General features: G+C 42.4%; 1 protein-coding gene across 1 annotated transcript in view; it reads right to left on the bottom strand.

The window, feature by feature from the left end:
- Positions 1-10937: 10937 nt before the first annotated feature.
- lrrk1 (leucine-rich repeat kinase 1) overlaps positions 10938-16814 on the bottom strand; it is a 117910-nt gene continuing 112033 nt past the window's right edge. Inside the window, exons 37-38 of the mRNA XM_072381122.1 lie at positions 16608-16709; positions 10938-14684 (exon numbers count right to left, since the gene is read on the bottom strand). Coding sequence (XP_072237223.1) covers positions 14507-14684; positions 16608-16709 — 280 coding nt within the window. The 3' untranslated portion in view covers positions 10938-14506. The remainder of the gene's footprint in view (positions 14685-16607; positions 16710-16814) is intronic.

Here is a 16814-nt window from a genome sequence, read left to right on the forward strand (position 1 = left end):
AGGATGATAGAGAAAAGAAGACGAATGCTGTGTCTTCACTCTCTCATTATGTGGGAACATGAGTCCTCATGAGTCCGTGGCCTGAAGTCGGAGGGAGTAATGAGTGTAGTTTGATGTTTCTTATGATGTTTTCACAGATATTCCTCATGACAGCTTTTCCATTGAAGGCTTCCAGGCTGTTTGGGCCAACAGAGACTGAATCATGAATGGGAAGAGGAAACGAGGAGGCCTTGCCCACTTAATGAACATCCAGCGGTATAACCCCATCATACTCCAAAAGCTAATTTGATGCCTGGACATTGATCTGTGTGCCACTGGACTCAAAATGTTCCTTCCTCTGCATGCATCTCCATCATCTCTGCCGAAGCCCAGTAACAGACAGCACCTGAGTGCATTCATAACTATCAACTTCAACCTTTAACCATGTCACCATGGATACCACACGTTCCACCTTCACCCACCACATGAGCTGTTCCACAAAGTTTGACCAGTAGTGCCGTCATGAAGTCTCTGATAGGTCCAGGTCTAATTCGATAATACACACCAAAATTAGCAATAACAATAATATGAAATAAAAATTGTTTGATGGCACTGTCACCTCACTGCAGCAAGGTTCCATATTCAAGGTTAGCATGTTCTCACCTTGCATGCCAAGGCTCTCTCTGGGTACTCCGGCTTCCTCCCTCTGTCCAAATATAGAACGTTAGGTTAATTGGTGATTGTAAATTGACCTTTGGAATGAGTGTGAGCATGCAGGTCGGTTTGTCTCTGCTGTCTGTATTTTGGCCCAGAAGGAAGCTGAATTAGGCTTCAGCCCCCATTATTATTTTCCATTCTGTGTCTATGGGTTTGATGAGCTGCTCTGATCATCCCTGTTATGATCCCAAAGTGTCAGCATTGATCTAAATTTTCCAAGCTGATCACATCAAGATTTCTGCAACTATATCTATTTCTCAACCAGCCAAGTTGTGAGAAATCTGGCTTTTTCTGATATTTTGCTCAAACAACATAAACCAGCTTGATTGTTTGACCTGCACTTGAGCTTGTTGCAGCACCTTTTTTCAGACTTACATTTGGTTAAATAACATTACCCCTGATGGTGGAATTTACAGGACAGAAGAATTTATAACCCTGAAAACATGGTAAATACAAGAAAGCTCTCAAAACAAAGAGTGATCGGTGTTATTCTTTAAACATCTGGATAGTGTTGTTGTTGTGAGAAATACTGAGCAACGATATATTGAGATGCCTTTTCAATATCTTTAAGTGAGAACATGTTAGCCAGCAACATTGCATTAGTAGTGCCAAACAGCTGGTTAATATTGCTTGCTTGGATTAATCTCTGCTGGAGAAAAGGCACTTTTGTATTGGTGTGGACTGATAGAAAATGGCACAATGCTTTGATTGTTGCTTCACAGCATCAAGGTTCCTGGTTTAAACCTCAGCTGGGCCTTTCTGTGCAGTTTACACGTTGTCCCTGTGCCTGCGTGGCTTTTACTCCGCCTCTCATCTGATGACAGCTGGGATACCCTCCAGCTCCCTCACAAGGATGAAGTTGGTAAAGAAAATGGATACGTGAGGAAAACAAGTAGAGACATGCTCAGAGTTAAAGCTGAATTCTACAAGTGACCTTTAAGGACAAATGTACAATATTTCATGTATTTTCTGGAGACCCCTGATTGAACTCATGTTGAACTGTGTAATTCAATCAATGGAATAAAAACAGCATCACTAGAATACAACAAAGCTATGATGGTCTGCACAATTATACAAAGCTCATGTCCATAAAAATTGGATTTAGGTTAAGATTTTCTTAAACTGATTCTGTAATTTGTTAAGCGATTTGACGCATTAATCAACTGGAAATTTTATCTGCTGACACAGACACAATTCCAAAGAAATTATTTTTCAAGGTGTCTTCAATACAACATATTTTTCCTTTAATAGTCTTACTCTTTTTTTGTAATACCTCACTGCAGCCCACAGGTGTCGGAGAGGACCAGCATTCTTTGCACTGATTTAATCTTGAAAGTATGAAGTTGTATCTCAGGGAGTTGGATGTAGCTCAGAAGGTAAAACAGTTCACATGCTGTCTGAAGCAAGATACGGAACCCCACATTGCCCCCTATGTGCTCATACGTGTAACATCATTAGACTTGTAAAAGAGGATTTGTATGTATGTGTAATAACAGAGTCACAATTCATCCAGGGCACAGATACAACAGGAGACAGATGTGGACTGCAGGGAGGCGGGCTTCATCTCCTCCCGTAGTCCTTACTGGTGTGTTTACGGTAATCATAGTTTGTGTGATCACGGTGCTCATCAATGCTCATTAATAGGGCAACAATTTTGAAACTGTGGCCAGAGGGCTGCACAAGGCGGGGGGTGCCTGGGCTGACGGTGGGGAGAAGACTCCGTTTATTCCATCTGTGGAAAAAAAACTGTCCGCACAGGAGAGGAGGGAGGGGGAGGACGTCCAGGGAGAGCTGTGCCCCCACTCCAGCTACATGACTCTACCGAGAAGCAGATAACGACTGAAGGTCATGCACAAAAGCCAAAATGAAGTTGTTTGTGAACAAAATAACAGAAGAGTCTATTCTGAGCCTTTTAAAAATATATATGTATATATGTCATCAGGGCCGTACGCAGGGCCCAAACAATGCTGAGGTCATGAGTCAGAACTTCTTGTCGGGTTCAGGTACACGCTCCCCTGGAAATGTTTTTCATTCCATTATTTAAATCTGGCCATTTTCAGAGTCTTAAAGGAACAAAAACAACATCATAATGACTTTTAGGCTTATTTGTTTTGTTTGTTATCAGAGAACATCAGCCTCATCCTAAATGATTTAAAACTGAAGAATGAATTTCATCAAGTCATGGATCAGGAATAAAAAGGAATGAACTGTCCTGGTACAGAGGGATAATATATACAAATGCTTCATATTTCCTTCAGTATTTAAAATAGACACCCAAAGCCCTATTACACTATCATGTTGATGATAGAGTCTAATCTGTTCACTCTTGTTAAGGAAAACCAGCTTTTGAACACATTTCTATTATAATCTTACACAATACTTTAGTTATCCTGCATCATACATCTGACTTTTAAAACATATACAGGTCTGGCATAGTCTCTTCCTTTTATAGCACCTGCTCTCCCTCTATCACTGCTCCTCTTCTTACTGCTTGGCCCAAAGATGAGCTTGGTTTGGCTCAGCCTTTTCCTCCCTGTCCTGTTTCCCTTTAGTGAAGAATATAAACAGTCAGATACTAAACTGATAGAAATAAAAACAATACTCCATTTCAACATCATGGTTTCAGATGTGTCAGAAATCTTAAAAAACCTTGAGGGCGGTGCGGAGCTTTTTTAATTTGAGGTAAAAATGGGGCATTCTGAGGCTTTTTGAAGGACTGTTATGGTGACTCATGAAGTAAGGGCAAGTTACCACAGAAAATGATTTATTATTATTATGAAAATTAACCGGATGTTTTATTTAGTTTCTGCGCATGACTTCGGTAACAACATTAACGTCCGACTTGTGTGTGGTAGTTACCATAGCGACAGCGCATGTTGTTGATGACGCGCAGCACGTAACTGTGCCACAGTTTTATTAAACAGTCGCGCTACTCTTGGCTCTTCAAATAAACAATATTGCTAAAATCAGGAACATCCTGTCTCAGGGTGATGCAGAGAAACTAGTCCATGCATTTGTTACTTCAAGATTGGACTACTGTAATTCCTTATTATTGGGCTGTCCCACATATTCTCTGAAAAGCCTCCAGCTGATCCAAAATGCTGCAGCCAGAGTTCTGATGAGAACTAACAGGAGATATCATGTTTCTCCAGTTTTAGCTTCTCTTCATTGGCTCCCTGTTAAATTCAGAATAGAATTTAAGATTCTTCTCCTCACATATAAAGCTCTTAATGACCGAGCTCCATCATATCTTAAAGATCTCATTGTAAGATATTTTCCTAACAGAGCACTTTGCTCCCAAACTGCAGGTTTACCTGTTGTTCCCAGAGTTTCTAAAAGTAGAATGGGAGGTAGAGCCTTCAGTTATCAGGCCCCTCTCTTGTGGAATAAGCTGCCAGTAAATGTCCGGGAAGCAGACACCCTTTCCACTTTTAAGATTAGGCTTAAAACTTTCCTTTTTGATAAAGCTTATAGTTAGGGATGGCTCAGGTAATCCTGAAACATCCCATAGTTAAGCTGCTATAGGCTTAGACTGCTGGGGGACCTCATCTGTCACACCTTTCCTCACTTTGCTCTCTTTTTCCCCTGTTTAATTTCTCAAATGATTTTATGTACATGTGACATTATTGTGGTTATTAACTTGTGTTTCCCTGTTCCAACAGGTATCCTTTGAATGGTGTTATGGTGTTTCCCCCCCCCCTTTTCCCTCTTTTCTGTCTTCTCAAACCCCAGCTGGTCGAGGCGGATGGCCACCCTTCCTGGTTCTGGTTCTGCCAGAGGTTTCTTCCTGGTTCTGGTTCTGTCAGAGGTTTCTTCCTGTTAAAAGGGAGTCGTTCCTTTCCACAGTCCCTCAGGCTCAGGACGGGAGATTGGACTGAAGACAAGTTTCGGTGCAATCTGTTGGTTTCCTTAGCTAGGATATTATTTTTGAATTGGCTCTATATGAATTAATTGGATTATTTTGAAATTAATTAATTGGATTTCATTGGATTATGATTAAAATTAATTGAATTCCAATTGGCTTGAATTGGACTATATTATTTAAGTGCCTTGAGATGAAAATTGTTGTAATTTGGCGCTATATGAATAAATCTGAATTGAATTGAAATATAAAATCACCACAATTTAAGCAAAAATAAAAATAAAAAAAAAATAACGAGGACATGACCTCGGTGTCCTCAATGGTAGTTGTATATCATCCTAGATTTTCTGTGATAGTGGGGCACGTACATCAATCATAGTTCAGGTAAAGAGTATAAATTTTACTACCATGTTTTATTTACTGTGGTCAAGTTTGGATTTTCGGCAACTGATCAAGCGCAAGCAAATGGAATTTGCAAAGTTTGCACAGAAACATTTCGCACGTCGGGTGGCAACACGACAAACCTGTTCAATCATTTGAAGAGGAAGCATCCCAAACTGTATGCAGAGAGCCAAACAGCGAGGGGCCCGGCGGCACCGGCACCGCAGGGGAGGCAGCAGCTAGCATAAGCAGCAGCTAGCATAAGCAGCAGCTAGCATAAGCAGCAGCTAGCATAAGCAGCAGCTAGCATAAGCAGCAGCTAGCATAAGCAGCAGCTAGCATAAGCAGCAGCTAGCTAAGACCAAAACAGACAACATTAACACAGGCATTTGACAAAAGCACTCCGTATGACAGTCAAAGCAGTGATAGAAAGAGGTAACAGAAGCAGTTACCTTTTATCTTGCAAAAGATATGGTACCGTTCAAGATGGTATTAAAGGAGGGGTTCGGACGCCTGCTTCAAGTAGTTGATCCGCGGTACGAGCTGCCCAGCCGAAAATACTTCTGCAACTCTGTCTGTTTTTCATTTTTGAATTCAAGATTGTGATCAAATCAAAATTGTGATTTTATTTTTAAAAAATCGTGATATGATATTTTTGCCTGCGGTGCCGGTGCCGCCGGGCCCCTCGCTGTTTGGCTCTCTGCATACTGTTTGGGATCCTACTTTTACGTCACATGGAGTGTGCTTTGGAGTGTGTGAAGCTACATTTTCTCAGTCTCCAAGTGCATTCTAAGGCTGTCAGTGCTATGGCTGACATTACTGACAGTGGGATTGTGTGATCTTGGATTTGAGGATAATAAATAACTGAATATGCTGCCATTCAGAATGCATTTTGTTGAATGAATCTTTATATTTGCAAAATTTAACTAAAAACAAATAAATAAAATCTCATTCTGGTTTGAACATGCATTATAACAAGATGAGACCTATGACATAAAAATGCACCAAGACAAATTTTCATGGTGAGGATGAGCTCTGATATCATCTCTCTACTGCCCTCTCCTGTCTGGTTGTCCTTTTCATTTTTGTCCTATTCAATTTATTGTAATCGAATCACAATCCAATCAAATCCAATTCATTAATTTCCAACTGAGTTCAATTCATACATACGTGGTAAGTCCTGTCTGTTAAAATGCAGGTCAGAAGAGATACGAAGGACTCTGAGCTGTTTCAGTGTAAAGAGCTGCTGGGGCAGCGGTTCACTGAGAGCGCCCACAGAAAGCATGATTTATTCAGTTCAGTCAAACAGAAGGCCAAGTCTCTTGAAATAACAAAAGCTACATTCATGATATTTGTAGTCCCACCATGTTGACTGCTGGGCAAACTTCTTACCAACAGTGTCATCCTGTTTACATAATTTGTTCGTTTTGGTCGGAAATATTTCGCAACAGAATTTGTTAATATTGCTTTCATACTTAACATTCTGCTCATGGAAGAATCACTTGGAGAAATCCCATCATTAAATAACATAGTGTACATGCTACAGACTTCTGTCCGACTAGACTGCTGTCACAGTGCTACTGTCTTTGTTCAGGGAATTCAGCTGTTATTCAGCTGTTCAACAATGAAAGATAAGATAAGATAAAACTTTTTTGATCCCATAGTGGAGAAAGTTTTTAACTTAAAGGATTTAAAGGACTTAAAGGATTTAACTGCTTGTCTTTTCAATGAACAGATTTGTTTCCAGCATTGGAAATATGTGAATTATGATTGTTCTGTTTTGAAATTTATATGTAAAATATGAAAGAAATTAGCAACTAATTTGTATGATATATTACCAAAAAAGACAAAAATGTTAAATTTACACATACAATGAATATGTCCTTGTCCATTTAAAGGTTCAAGTGCTGCTGTGAACATTTCATTGCTGCGTTATGTGATTTATTCCATCTGAGTTTGACGTTTGAGCAGAAAACTTTAGCAGGAAGCAGCTTCCTTTGTTGCTGAGACCAAACATGAGCTTTAACTTCCTTCATTTTATTAATGTGCTGATGTTTTGCAGTAAGACTAATTACATAATTTCCTGTTACCTCCTTTGTGTTCTGTGGGACTTTTTTGTTTCTTTTGCATTATTAAATATCAGTGAGTTTCTTCTCATATACACATTTCACATTGTAAACCCTATCACATACTCTTTTTGTTCTAGTGTGTAAAGTCTGCTAGCTTAGCATGACTACCAGTTCTCTCCCTCCATCTCCTGCTTTCACTTGTTTTGTGTCAGATTTTTAGCAGATTTTAGTCATCGGATTTCAGGCAAAAATGGATATTACAAGCACTTTCTCACGGACTCACAACATCCCACTAGCAAGACCGTCGGGCGCCCCGTGGATTGTTATTGGGCCCGGCAGGCGCCGAAGGTAGCGCAGGGAGTGGAGGCAGAAATGTGGATGCCGGGCAGGCCTGTCAGCTCAGCTAAGAAACCAACCGCACAGACCTCCACTACCATCAATCTTCCTCACTAACACCAGAGCCCTCGCAAACAAGATGGATGAGCTGCAGTCACAGATTGCCTACAACCACTTCGTCCGCGAGTGCTGTCTGCTGGTTGTTAGCGAATCCCCGATGCTACAGTGGAGCTAGCAGGCCGCACCATTCACAGCAACGACCGGACCGAAGCCTCCAGTAAGAGTATAGAAGGGGGACTCTGTGTTGATGTACTTGAGAACTGGTGCTCGGACAGAAGAGTAACAGACACCTACTGCTTACCAGACCTAGAGACCATGTCTGTCCAGTGCTGACCGTTCTACCTGCCACAGGAGCTAACGGCAGCCATTGTGACTTCTGTTTACATTCCTCCCAGCGCTAGTGACTAAGCAACAGAGAGCTCATCCAGGTGGCGTATACATTATAGTTGGGGACTTCAATCAAACAAACCTCAAGACTGTACTCCCCAAATTCCACCAGCACGTCAAGTGTGAAACCAGAGGAAAACACACACTGGACCATGTTTATTCAAATATAAAACATGCATATAGGGTGACCCCCTCCCCCACCTTGGACAATCTGATCACCTCTCTCTGCATCTCCGCAGACCATTCCTGGACTCACAACATTAGGGTCCTGGTAAAGAAGGCTCAGCAGCGGCTATACTTCCTGCGTGTCCTCAGGAAGAACAATCTGGACACGAAGCTGCTGCTGGCCTTCTATCATTCCTCGGTGGAGAGCGTACTGACGTACTGTCTGGGCGTCTGGTACACAGGCTCCACAGCTAAGGACAGGAAGGCAGTGCAGAGGGTCATAAACACTACCCAAAAGATCATCGGTTGCCCGAAAACATCAGCCTGGAAAACATCTCCACATGCTGCTGTCTCAGAAAAACCAGGGCCATCACAGGAGATCCCTCACACCCTGCCTACACCCTGTTTGATCGGTTTCCCTCTGGGAGCTGCTACAGGTCTACAAAGTCCCACACCAGCAGACTGACAAAGAGCTGCTTCCCCTGGGCAATACAAACTGCAAACACCCAGGGACACACACACATTCCACAGCCTTAACAATGTTTACAACTTTCCAATGTAACTTATTCATATTATTCTATTTATTGCACTACTTCCACAGTAATAGTATATATTATTGTACAGTATTTAATTTCCTTTGAGCACTTTTTTTTTACCTGTCACACGGTCTCTCCCTTGGGTTCTTTTTTTGTTTTTTCTATCCCCTGTGTTATACCTGCTTGGTACGTCTAAACAATGTTTCTGCTTTTGTTTGTTGTATTGTGTTTGTTTTTGTTGTGCACGGTAGCTCTGCGGGAGCACACTCAAATTTCATTGTACCACCCCGTACAATGACAATAAAGACTATTCTATTCTATTCTATTCTCTATTCTACTCCTCTGTCTCTCTTAGTGATAACAGTACATGTAACAAATGTAGTCTTTTTGTAGTTTTGGAGATAATGTTGTCTGAATTAGAATCTTGGCTCCACACTGTTGAAAACCACCTGATAGCTGGCCAGGCCCCTCCAGCCAGTGCAGAGCCACATAGCATAGCTAATCCTGCTAGCTGTCCACCAGCAGACCCCGAGCAGCCAGGACCCCAAGCTGGCTGGATGACTGTCAGGAGAAGGCAACCTGTATACCTTTTTTAATTAATTTCCCCCTGTCAGTGACACACCCACTGAGAAAACAACCCTGGTAATTGGCAGCTCTATAGTCAGAAACATGAAATTAGATACACCAGCGACAATAGTCAAATTATTCCAGGGGCCAGATCAGGCGATGTATAATCCTATTTAAAACTGCTGGCTGAGGATAAACGTTAATACAGTAAGATTTTTATTCGTGTGCACTCCTGCCAAATCTGACCAGTGATGACATGTTTAGCCGCATGTCCTCATTCAATCGCTGGTTGTCTGGATGGTGTCCAGCAAACAACGTGGGCTACATAGATAACTGGCAATCTTTCTGGAGAAAACCTGGTCTGATGAGGAGAGACGGCATCCATCCCACTTTGGAAGGAGCTGCAGGGTGGAGACCAGGATACAGAGTTGTGGTCTTACAACCTCTGTGCAGCTTCCCACCTGCTGCTACCCCCCCAGAGTGCCATAATGACTGTGTCTTCTCCCACACCACAACATTTTTTTAACACTGTCATGTCCAGCATCATGGCATGCAAAATTATGATCTAAATCCTGTGTGGTGTCAAAAACATTTGCTTTGCCAAGGGAAGCTATATGGATATAAAGATGCCCTTGATCCTTAAGCCCTAAATATTTATTTATTCTTGTTGAGATTATATATTAATACTGAACCTGACAGGGGGGATGAATAAAAAAAGAAGAGAAAGGAGACAAGGATATAAAAGAAGAAAACACCACCACCAACAAAAAGAAGACAACAAGAATATAAAAACCCCCACTCCTTTGTTGGAAAGTCAGGTGTTTTCAGAGGTATCTGATGGGGGGGGCTCTTTGGGTATGTAGGCTGCCCAGAGGTCCGCCCTCCCAGTTCTGCAGTTCTGCCCCTCAATTTTAATTGCTCACTATTAGAAAATATTGAAGAGCCAGAGGGGCGAGGGGTCTTCCCACACCCCTGTTGCCTGGTTGCTGCCTGGGGCGGGAGGGGCCGGGGGGAAGAGTTGTTCTGCTGGTTCGGAGTCTGTGGTGGCTGGGGGGGTGCTGGCCGTCGGATGTGTTCGGAGTTGAGGGAGGGGGAACATGAGCGGATGCGTGTGCTGTTTAAGTGTGTGTGGGTGTGTGTTTATTTATTTTATTTTTGTATTACTATTATTATTTAAATGTATTTTTTCCTTATCTGATTCATGTGGGAGTGTGGGTGTACTTGGTTGGCGGTGACTGGGTCTGGGACTTGCTGTCCTCTGGCCAGCTTGGGGTCCTGGCTGCCTGGTATTGGGTGGGGCCTCTGCCGGGGGGTTTGGGGCACTCGGGCTCCTGGGGCCCGGGTCCAGCGCACAGCCCCTGTCTGGGTGGCAGGGGCCTGGCGGGGTCGGTGTGCTGTTGCCCCAGGTTCCGGGGCTCTCCATCTACTCTGACTGAGCTTGAGCTGCTTTGCTCTAGATGTCTCTAGATGTTCAACGCTGGTAGAGACGTACCCCAAAAGACTTGCAGCTGTAATTGTAGCAAAATGCGGTTCCACAAAATAATGAATCAGGGGGGCTGAGTACTTTTGCACTTTTCAGTTTTTTATTTGTAAAAACAATTTATTTGTACTTTACAATTGTGTGACACTTTGTGTTGGTCTTTCACATAAAATTCCAATAAAATATATTTATGTTTGTGGTCGGAACATGACAAAATGTGGAAAAGTTCAAGGGGTGTGAATAAAAGCCACTGTAAATAAAACTGAACTGAATTGAATCTATCTGGCACAGTCACTTCATCAGACACACGCTCCATTTGAGCGTTCTTCACATGAAAATCAACCTTTAAACTGTGACTTCTGTCTTTATCAGGGATCAAACATGTCAGGGGAATGAACTGAATTATTCAAAGACCTTTATTCAATAAGGTTTTTATGATTATGTTCAACTTCTGTTACAACACACTTTTATCATGCATTACAGTAAATGAATAACAATTATAAAATATTCAACTCTTCACAGCCCATGTTACCACTGTAAAGCAGCAAACCAAATGAACTGATCGCAAAATGCAAATAAAAACACGGATTAATATTTCCCAGAGGGATTTGGCATGTGGGCATGGTGGTTAGTCTAAATTGAGCCTAGGAGTGAGTGTTAGCGTGCGTGGTTGTCTCTGTGTGGCCCTGTGATGGACTGGTGGCCTGTCCAGGCTGTACCCCGCCTGGGATAGGCTCCAGCCCCCCTGCAGCCCTGAGTTGGATTGGGCTGGTATAGAAAATTAATGGATGGATGGACTTTGGATGTTTTAAGGGTCTCGGTCTTAAACTGTGAGAAACAATATTTAACTGTGACTCCAAAAAGCAAACCATGTACTGTTACCGGTGCTACAATTTTATTTCTAAATATGTCTGCATATATGTCTGAATATGTCTCCAAAAAAGTTAAATTAAAAAAGGGTACCCCTGGTGTTGACTGCAACACTGTCATATTCCTTTCATCTTGACTGCATTACTGATAAATGAATGATCTGGTCATAAAATTTCCCTTTAAAGGGAAAATGTCAGAGTTAAGTGATATGATGTAAATCATTAAGTTAAACAGCTCCAGTTTGTTTCAACACACAGGCCTAAAGAATAATTAAATGCATTCCTTTAAAATAAACCAGCATTGTGGGTGTCTGTTCATTACCTAAACATTTATTACTAATGTTGTTAAGGTGGAATAAATATAAATGTGTTGAGCTGCCTTTTGACTGAAGCATTTTGGGAACACATCAGTGTTGCTTCCAACAAGCTGCACACATGATGTGCCCGACAGTCAGATATTCTCCTAAACTCTGTTTTTCTCAAATATCTTGGTTCCAGCCCTCACCAATGGTCTCAAGATCTACTGATATGTAGTGAACGGCAGTTTACAGTGTGCTTAGATATACAGAATTTGGTCACTTCTGCAGACTGATGAGTTGATCCCTGCTGTTAACAGGCTGCAGACCAGCTGCAGTTCATCCAGTCTCCAAATGGAGACATTTTTAAATCCAGGTTAAAAACATTTCTTTTCTCATGTGTCTGTGCATGAAATCTGCAGGATATCTTTTAACTTATCCCGACTGTTGCTAGCTTTTATTCATTTTAATTATTTAATTTCTTTCTATTTATATTATTTTACATATTTTAATGCTTTTTCTGCTCCCTGCTGCAAAGCTTTTATTTTATGTAAAGCACTTTGAATTGTTTTCTACATGAAATGTGCTACAAATAAATTAGACTTTGACTTTGATCGATGTACCTGTTTCTGCAGAGTTTACACAGTTTGACATCGAGTCTAAACTATTTGACTATAGATGCTCTGCATAATCATTGTTATGGTGACAGTAACACAGGCTCAAACTCACACACAACAAGCACACACATTCTGACTGTCCTCAGCTCATAGTTCCACCGATGCACCTCTTTGTCAACAAAAAAGGTCACAAAATGCGACTAAGTGGTCAGACTCTGGAGCTCTTAGAATAAAAACAACATGAAGTTCTTTTATGTTGCACCAGCAGCAGCCCTGAACAGGACAGTGTTCAGCTGCTACTGACAGGAAGGCGGCACTTTTAGCATTAAAACAACTGTAAATGAGTATCCAATTTGATATCAATTTTTAGTATCAACTGTATCGATTTTGTGACAACCCCAGTATCAGGACATAATAAAAATCCTCAGGACCTTACCCAGTCTTAAAACCATGAAAACAAACAGACAGACCACAGAAGCAGTGAGTGTAAAACTAAGTGAACCCCTGATCCAGCAGCTTCAGCAGCAGCTTCAGCAGCAGTGAGTGTAAAACTAAGTGAACCCCTGATCCAGCAGCTTCAGCAGCAGTGATTGAAAAACTAAGTGAACCCCTGATCCAGCAGCTTCAGCAGCAGTGAGTGTAAAACTAAGTGAACCCCTGATCCAGCAGCTTCAGCAGCAGTGAGCTGCAGTGATGGTTTCCTGTGGGACGTTCTCAGTCTCTCTCATGGTTCTGGAGGAATCTCGGCCCTCTTCTCTCCAGCGCTGCTTCAGCTCATTGAGGTTTGCAGCATTGGTTTCTGCACAGCTCTCTTAAGGTCCCACCACAGCATTTCAGTCAGGCTGAGGTCTGGACTCTGACTGGACCATTGCAACACCTTGATTCTTTCCTTTTCCCCACATTCTGCTGTAGATCTGCTGCTGTGTTTGGGATCTTTGTCCTGTTGATGAGCCAGTTTCAGCCCAGCTTTAGCTGTGGGACAGATGGCCTCACATTTGACTCTAGAATACTTTGGTATCCAGAGGAGTTCATGGTGGACTCAATGACTGCAAGGTGCCCAGGTCCTGTGGCTGCAGAACCAGCCCAGATCATCAGCCCTTTCACACACTGATTCTGCATTTTGATTTAGTTTTTTCTCAGTTGACAGTAACATAGTGTTATATGTTCCTGTTGTTCATTTGAGGTTGCGTTTACCTCATTTTGTCGTTACACATGCATTCACTGGTGGACCCTGTACAGAAGAGAAATACAGTGAAAATATGAGCCAGTTCTGTATTTTGTGTTCATAGTCAGGCCAAACAGAGTATTTTTCATAGAAAAGGGCATTGAACACCATCTGTCCAGTGCACGCTGAATCAGCTCCTGTGAATAAATTGTACTGTTGAGGCCTGTTAAGAAAAGGTAGCCCAGAATAAGAAGTTTAACTTAATACTGAGGTGCAGCCCGAAGAACATATCTTCTGATGATTTACAGAGGATACTGAAAGACAGGTGAGAGGAGCAGGCAAAAAGCCCACAGCTGAGTTCAGCTCCTGTTTGAGCTCTTCAGCTTTTCAGTGGGAGGACTCTGTGGTGAGAGTGAGAGCTGTGGCTGCTCTGCACATTCAGGTTAGGGCTAAAATATTCTGCAAAGGTTCACTGGGCTCCGAGTGTGTGTGAGTGTCAGTATCACTGCTGCAGCTGCTGTTCGCTTCCTAAATGCATCTTACAGGAATGTTGACATTCATCTAAACGCAGTCAGTATTTATCCAACAGGGACGTCTCTGTCCACTGTCAGCTCCAGAGGCCTAGGTTTCAGAGGGGAACAGTTAAATGACAGAAATAGTTAGAGAGTAAACAACAGATGGAGACAGACTGAAATGCTGTAACACATCCTGAACTGTCATCCAGTCAAACCACGCTGTGCTGAAATAAAGGCACTAGTTAAAGCACTGAGGGTTTATTCTTACACCACTGATGTGTGGTGATGGCTTGTCATGTGTGCTGTCAGGTTACTAAGGTCTGAACGTATATACTGGCACAGGGGTATGTAGTGGGGGCAGACCTCCTGTCCCTCTTGCGCTGGCCTGGTGTCAGTATTTGGTGGCCCCCTGCTCTGAACACTGGCAGCCTGTCAGTGTATATTCCCTTGAGCTCAGCCACCACACACGGTTGTAATTCTGCTCATTGCTGTTGCAGCACAACAGCTACCTTCTTCTCCTCATGTTGGTCTCCAAGTGGCCAAGTTCCTCGTAGGACTGGTAGAAGATTTCCAGCTCGCAGCAACCCCAGGCCCGCCAGACAACCAGGCGCCACTCCATGTTTTCCTTCTGAAAGCCACATACAACTGTGTCCTTTGCCACCAGTGCTGCCTCCTCAAGGATCCTGAGGGAAAGGAAAAGAAGAGGGAGGAGGGAGAAATACAGGACAGAAATCAATCAAGTAGAGAGAGCAAGGCAGTGTGGCGAAAGAGCTAAAACTGGCAGGACATGTGTGTGTACTGTAATTTGCTCTTCCTAGAAGCTAGTGGAGAGTTTTAGGAAGTAGCTTCTTCAAAAACGCCTGAGGACAGTTAATGTACTGTCAGTATAGTTGACTTGCCTAAGTTCTGGTAAATAACTAAATCCTGTGCTTCTCTGTGGTAAAATGTTTACTTTAACTGAGAAAAAGTATGAAATGAATCCAAGAACTCTGGGACAAAGCTATCTTGTTGGAACCCAGTGTAATTTCGGGCTGTGACACAAAGTATTCTGGGAGGAGAGGACAGCATGCATCCTGAGCTCACTCAGCCATATATCAAGCAGAACAATCCTTTATTGTTGTTTCATCTTTTCGAGGTGCATCATTATCCTGAATTATGTCGCTTCGTGTGTGTTATGCAGCCTGATGACTCAGCCTGAAGGTGTCCATGATGCTGCCTGAACTGCATTCCCACAGAAGTATTAGAGATGTAACCAAAGACTGCTGTAGGTCCAACAGGTCCAACAGAACCCAGACCTGTATATGCCCTGTTCTACCTCTGCTCGATGAACACCCATGTCAGGGACCCAGTGGTGTCTACAACTGGGGCAACAGGACATCTGTTAGCACACATGACTGCGCGACACCTACAGGCCTCCTCTCCATCTCCAAATGTGGTCCAGTTTTTTGGAATTTATCTCCGCACCTTTGGTGGATTCACACCTGGACTTATAGCTGATCACCTGCAACCTAATTTAGCTCAGTTCACTTCAATTTAGTCCAGTTTTATTTCACAATAACTGTCATCTCAAGGCGCTTGACCTGATCAGCCAAAACGCATGTTAATACCACGCACTGGAGGTAGAGTCTCCTTTCAGATAAGAGCTGAAAAATCTTCAACAAACTCAAGTCAAATGCAGTTGTTTTGTTGCGTACTGACATATACAGGCTCCTGATTAGAAGGGCTAAAAGTTGCACCACATGCAATAGAATAAAAAAGACCCACTGTGTCAAAACACTGATAAACTGAACATGAGCTGACAATAAAGGCCTAAGAAGGCCTTACACATTATATTTGGAGTAGAGTAAACTTCCCGTCTGTCATGGTATGGGATAAAAGAACCGCAGGTCTGAAAACTCTCCTCTTGACCGCAGGCGTGACTTATTTAAAATGTTACAGGTGCATCATGTAATGGCTGCTTATTAAGGAACCTGTTTAGAGTCATCTCTGTGAAGAACTGGCTTCTTAACACAAATAATTACAGACTTGGCAAAGCAAAATATGAAGGATTCTGCCGGGCTGCATTGAGGCAAAATCAGTAAATCAAGTTTTTCCTCACATTTACAGATACATGTAGAACAAAACCAAATGCCAGGGTTGTGTTTTTTTCTAAACTTTTGAACCAAACTAAGACAATACACACAAAACAGATAGATGGGCATTTCTTTTATTTTAGGAATGTTATCACCAATTATATACCCTTTGTGAAGTACAGGTAGGAAATGTGATGTCATTGCCACAGTTTGTGAGAATGTGTGGAAAACCAGTCAGTAAGTTGCTCTTTCTGGGGTTACGAAGGTTTAAATATGTTGGTGAGAATGTTCTGCTTGCCAACAATGCAGCAGTTTAAGCACATTGTAGGTTTTTATGTGAGGTTAAAAAAGCTTCTAACTCAAAACCTTAGCTGGTTAACTGGCTGACTGAGTGGGTCTGGGAAACATTCAGACTTTGTGAGAGAAAATTTTTGTCTAAACAACTCAACTGATAAGATCACCCATGTGAGGTGATGCACTGATTCAAAAATGTGCTGCACAGCTTAACTGAAACCGAACAGGAAGTGAGCTTACCCCAGAGAGGAACATCCAGGTGGACTGAGCACAGCAATGACACGCCCCCTTAGCTGATTAGCATGTGACTGCATCTCAATGATTATCATGTCACCTCCACGCCTGCCAAACAACACAGAACAATAGTCTCGACTAAATCAGCATCGCACAACAACCCTGGTTTTCAAATGAATTCATCATATAAATAAGCTATGAACACAGAAACAG

Source organism: Leuresthes tenuis, unplaced genomic scaffold, assembly GCF_036924035.1.
Source record: "Leuresthes tenuis unplaced genomic scaffold, fLeuTen1.0.hap1 SCAF_2, whole genome shotgun sequence".
NCBI classification, from domain to species: domain Eukaryota; kingdom Metazoa; phylum Chordata; class Actinopteri; order Atheriniformes; family Atherinopsidae; genus Leuresthes; species Leuresthes tenuis.